This window comes from Otolemur garnettii, unplaced genomic scaffold (assembly GCF_000181295.1).
Source record: "Otolemur garnettii isolate 467f Iridium unplaced genomic scaffold, OtoGar3 scaffold00174, whole genome shotgun sequence".
NCBI classification, from domain to species: Eukaryota; Metazoa; Chordata; class Mammalia; order Primates; family Galagidae; genus Otolemur; species Otolemur garnettii.
In genome coordinates, this window is record NW_003852569.1 from 1,347,582 (window position 1) to 1,353,460 (window position 5,879).

The following is a 5,879-nucleotide window of genomic DNA, read 5'->3' on the forward strand; positions in this document are numbered from 1 at the left end:
CCCAGCTACTTGGGAGGCTGAGGCAGGAGACTCGCTTGAGCCCAGGAGTTGGAGGTTGCTGTGAGCTGTGATGCCACAGCACCCTACCCAGGGGGAAAGCTTGAGGCTCTGTCTCAAAAAAAAAAAAAAATATATATATATATATATACTATTACTTTTTATTTATTTATTTTTTTGAAACAAAGTCTCACTTTTGTTGCCCTTGGTAGAGTGCTTTGGTGTCATAGCTCACAGCAACCTCAAACTCTTGGGCTTAAGTGATTCTCTTGCCTCAGACTCCCAAGTAGCTAGGACTACAGGTGCCTGCCACTACAACCAGCTATTTTTAGGGACGAGGTCTCACTCTGGCTCAGGCTGGTCTCAAACCTGTGAGGTCAGGGCAATCCACCTGCCTCAGCCTCCCAGAGTGCTAGGATTACAGGCATGAGCCACCTACTATTACCTTTTATAACAATAATTAAGATACTCATTTCAGATTACAAAGTTCTGCATAGTAAAGCCAAAACTAGAGCTCAAGTTCTTTGACTCCTGCAGGGAGGTCACTCCTGTAATCCCAGCACTTGGGAGGCAGGTAGATGGCTTGAGCTCAGGAATTTGGGACCAGCCTAAGCAAGAGCAAGAGCAAGACCCTGTCTCTACGAAAAATAGAAAAAAATAACTAGGCGTTGTGGCGGACACCTGTAGTCCCAGCTACTCCGGAGGCTGAGGCAGGAAGATCACTTGAGCCCAAGTGTTTGAGGTTACTGTGAGCTATGATGTCATGGCACTCTACCCAGGGTGACAGAGTGAGACTCTGTCTCAAAAAAAAAAAAAAAAGTCCTCTGACTCCCTGGTCACAGTTCTATGACAAATAGATGACAGCACTCATCCAGTCCATATTGACAAAGCACCCACATTTAAAATTTTTTTTTCATAGTTCACAGCAACTTCAAACTCCTAGGCTCAAGTGATCCTCCTTTCTCAGTCTCCTGAGTAACTGGGACTAGAGGCACCCTCACAATGCCCAGTTTTTCTATTTTTAATAGAGATGGGATCCCCCTCTTGCTCAGGCTGGTCTTGAACTCCTGAGGTCAAGCAATCCACCTGCCTTGGCCTCCCAGAGTGCTGGGATTACAGGTATGAGCCACCAAGTCCGACACAAAACACCAACCTTATGCCAGGTGTTGTGTCAGACACTGGGAGGGACTCAGTGGTAACACTGACTGCAGCAGTTCCTGTCTGTCAGGAGCTGGAGAAGTCAGTGACTCTCAACATGTTACACAGAAATGACTCCTAAATCACCGGCTGTCCCACACTAGTATCACTGCTCAGTGTCACCTGAGCGGAGAACCAAGCGCTGACCTTTGAACTATGTCCAGTCATGGCCAGTAAACACCATCAATGTCCAGGGAAGGGAGAAGCAGACAGCAAGTGCCCTGGCTCCAAGGCTTGTCTTTCCTTTTAGTGGCACCCAGCCAGAGAGACGTGACGTCCAAGCTGTCACTGGCACACCCATCCAGTAGCCTGTCCCTCGGGGAACCTTCTCCCAAATCCCAAATCTCACCTCGAAAGCCACACGGTCTGACTGGTGTTGACGCTCAGTTTCCTGCAGCTTGGCAAGCAAGTCCTTTGCGGTCTTCCTCAAGTTCTCAACATCATTTGTATAGGTGTCCACCTGCAGCCAAAGCAGGGAAGGTAAGGCAAAGCCACCCGTCTTATTATCTGGTAGCACTGGTTGGGAGCATTTTCCATGCTCACAGAAAAATTAACATCACACAGGGGAAAGTTACCATTAGGCAGCCAAGAATTCTGAGTTATTTCAATGAAACATTCTCCCTTCACACTCTAACTCAGCCAGACTAACATCACCCAATTATTTCAAGACACACCCTTAATCCCAGCACTCTAGGAGGCCAAGGTGGGCGGACAGCCTGAGCTCACAGGTTCTACAACAGCCTGAGCAAGTGAGAGACCCTGTCTCTAAAAAATAGCCGGGTGTTGTGGTAAGTGCCTGTAGTCCCAGCTACTTGGGAGGCTGAGACAAGAGAATTGCTTGAGCCCAAGAGTTTGAGGTTGCTGTGAGCTATGACACCACAGCACTCTACCAAGTAGAGACGTATATAATATTTTGTACGTATGTCAACTAATAATTTCTTGGCAGATATGTGTATGCTATCTTTATGTGTGTGTGTTGCTTCCTTCCATCACACTAGACCACTCTGAGAGCAGGGTTCATACCCCCATTTGGGACTTATCTCAAGGGCAGGTGCCCAAAGGTACACCTTTACCATCTTTAGCACCTGACACCTAGATCGGCATATAAAGAGTTACTGCTGGATGGGCAGGTTAAGGGCAAAAGCACCCAAGGAGTCCAGGAATCTGATTCAAGGTAGGAAAAGTTATTTCATCAAGGTTATTGCTTAGTCTCTCTCCCAGACACACCCAGCTATGGGCTGGTGGTTGGGGCTGAGCTGACATGCTCCATCTCTGCTGCACAGGCACCAGAGGCTTCAATTAGGAGCTCCCTGTGGGTCTGAGAAGATCTCTCCATGCACGGTGGGAAGCAGCCATATCCTCCAACCAGAGCAGAGAGATCTCAGCTGGGAGGAGGGAGACAGGGTCCCAGTCACTGCAGTATTACTAGGTCCTGTGCCTTCCTTTCTTTATCTGGGAAGCAGTGAGAAGACTCTTTACAACACCCTGCCTGATAGGCTGCCTTAAAGACAGCTAAGATAATATCTGGCAGGGCTTTGAGCTTGTCTGAAGATACTGCCAGGTATTATAATCAGTTGCCAACAATGTATTTGCCAAACATGGTGATTCAAAGGAAGGGGAAAATCCAAACTGCACATCTAAAGGGGCTAGAAGCACAACATCCTATACATGGGCATTAGTAAGTTAGCTGGTCAATCCCTCCAGAGCCTCACCTAAGCCACTGGGCAAGTGAAAGTGTGTCAAAAGACTCCTGGAACACAATTATTAAGCATTTCATGATGTTCTTATAAGACTATTTAATGACACATAAAACTTTCATGAAAATGTTATTTCACCCTAAGATATAATATGAAATGCAAAAAGTAAGATAAAACTACATGAGGGAGGTAGAAACAAAATTAGGCTTTACTACAACAATGGACTAAAAATACGTTGTTGGGTTAAAAAAGGAAAAAGCAGAAAAAAGATCTAGCACAAGCCCGTCTCGTAAATTGACAACATCTTATGAGGGCGGTGCCCGTGGCTCAGTGGTTACGGCACCAGCCACATACACCCAGGCTGGCGGGTTCAAACCTGGCCCAGACCAGTTAAACAATAATGACAACTGCAACAACAACAACAACAAAAAATACTCAGGCGTTGTGACAGGCACCTGTGGTCCCAGCTACTTGGGAGGCTGATGCAGGAGAATCGCTTAAGTCTAAGAGTTTGAGGTTGCTTTGGGCTGTGACGCCACAGTACCTTACAGAGGGCGACAGCTTGAGACTCCATCTCAAAAAAAAAAAAAAAAAAAGAAAGAAAATCTCTATTCTGGAAGGATTCACCCATTTCAGTATGTTAACAGCAGATACTTTTCCAGGACTGGGATTAGAGATGGGGAATTTTGACTTTTTCTATTTCTCTATTGTTTGAATTTTTACATCAAGTATTACTCTTGTATAGAGAGAGAGACAGAGCTCGATAAACAAAGAGATCTATGAAGAGGAACCCTGCCTTGGCTACGCAGAGTCACCATTGTGTCCCCCTCTGTTACCTACCTCAAGTGGGCTGCTGTACACGGCTGTGGGACTCTGACTAAACCCATTTGGCTTTTCTAGAATCACCTGTTCAAAGAAAAGTAAAACTGGTAGTTAAAACAGTCCCAAGCAACTGGCTTCAAAACACTAAGACTCAAATCTTAGAAAAAGGGAGAAGGAGGAGGAGGAAAGAAGAGAGGGGAAGTGGAGAAAAAGAAAAAAAAGGAAGGGAGGAAAGAAAGGAGAGAGAGGAAAGGGAGAAAGGAGGGAAGAAGGAAGGGAAGGAAAGAGGTAGAAAAGGCTGAGAAGGGAAGGGCAAGGCGGAAAGACCTCCAGTGCTCCATAGGAGAACAGAAACAGGAGGGGTGGAGCGGTGTTTGAGACCCTGAGAAGGAGAAATACCCTAACCTAGCAAGGAGGAAAGAAACCAGTCTGGGCACAATAGCTCACACCTGTAATCCTAGCACTCTAGAAGACCTAGGTGGGTGGACTGCCTGAACTTATGGGTTCAAGACCAGCCTGAGGCTCAGTGCCTATAGCTCAGTAGTTAGGGAGCCAGCCACATACATTGGGACTGGCAGGTTTGAACCTCACCCGGGCCAGCCAAACGACGGCAACTACAGAAAAAAAAAAATAGACAGACGTTATGGTGGGCATGTGTAGTCACAGCTACTTGGGAGGCTAAGGCAAGAGACTCACTTAAGCCCAAGAGTTTGAGGTTGCTGTGAGCTGTGACACTACAGCACTCTACCAAGGGTGACATAGTGAGACTCTGTCCAAAAAAAACAAGACCAGCCTCAGTCAGAGCGAGACCTGGTCTCTAAAAATAGACAGTTGTGGTAGGTTCCCGTAGTCCCAGCTACTTGGGAGGCTGAAGCAAGAGAATCACTTAAGCCCAAGAGTTTGAGGTTGCTGTGAGCTGTGCCACCACAGCACTCTATCAAGGGCGATAAAGTGAGACTCTGTCTCAAAAAAAAAGTAAGGATGGGCTCGGCACCTGCGGCTCAAGTGGCTAAGGCACCAGCCACATACACCTGAGCTGGTGGGTTCAAATCCACCCTGGGGCTGCCAAACAACAATGATGGCTGCAACCAAAAGATAGCCAGGCGTTGTGGCAGGCACCTATAGTCCCAGCTACTTGGGAGGCGGAGGCGGAGGCAGGAGACTTGCTTGAACCTGGGAGTTGGAGGTTGCTGTGAGCTGTGATGCCACAGCACTCTACCCAGGGGGACAGCTTGAGGCTCTGTCTCAAAAAAAAAAAAAAGTAAGGATGAAAGAAACCGCTGGCTAAAATCTTTCAGCAGATTGGAAAACGTGTGATTCCTTCCTTTTCACCAGGGGAAGACAAGCAGCTGCCTGCCACAAACCAGCTTCTCTTGCCTCCAGGGATCCTAACGAGGTTTGACAAAGCACAATCTCGGGGAAGCAGTTTTTGTCACAATTCTTTCCAAACCAAAGTCTGATTATTCATTACATGATGGCTGATTGTACAGACACAGTCCCTGGGCTCTGGGGCCATCTCTGAGCCCCATAGGCTCTACTGCCTCACAAAGTGCCTCCCACTGACCTGATGTGAGCTCAGGCACTCAGAGTCCTACCTTTAGCTGAAGACACATAAGTAAAGAAATGCCAGCCACATAGCCAAGTGCATGCCCAAAACAAAGAACTTCCTTGGCACCAGCTGCTGGGCCACTATTCCCTCCAGGGGAGTGAAGGCAGGGATACTGGAGAAAGACACTCTGCCCAAATCCAAATGCAAACCAAGGGAATACAGCTCTGCATCTAAAGGAGGGTGAGAGTGAAGTCATTAAGACACAGCTCTACTCTCCTGAGGACATTTCTATCCTCAAATTTTGGAAAAGCTAAAAATCACAACGCCAGGATTATCCATCCCAGGAAGGACGCTCATTCAAATGCTCAATCTGACAAACACTTGCCAATACTGTCTATGTCCCAGACTGTGGGGAGGGGAGTGAACCCCTAACCCCAAAGCCCTTTCCATCCCATAACAGGCTGGGAAGAAGCAAGATGAAGACTTCCATTTACACCATGGGTGTCACCCACATTAACCACAATCAACTTAGGGGAAGTTTGGATTTAGGAATTAATTATCTGCTTTAGAAACTCTGACTACAAGAAGATTGATCATAGAACCATTTTTTTTTTTTT

General features: G+C 46.9%; 1 protein-coding gene across 1 annotated transcript in view; it reads right to left on the minus strand.

Annotated features, from left to right (window-relative positions):
* TUFT1 (tuftelin 1) overlaps window positions 1-5,879 on the minus strand; it is a 48,037-nt gene that overhangs the window by 13,824 nt on the left and 28,334 nt on the right. Inside the window, exons 4-5 of the mRNA XM_003800367.3 lie at window positions 3,732-3,797; window positions 1,544-1,654 (exon numbers count right to left, since the gene is read on the minus strand). Of these exons, the coding sequence (XP_003800415.1) occupies window positions 1,544-1,654; window positions 3,732-3,797 (177 nt within the window). The remainder of the gene's footprint in view (window positions 1-1,543; window positions 1,655-3,731; window positions 3,798-5,879) is intronic.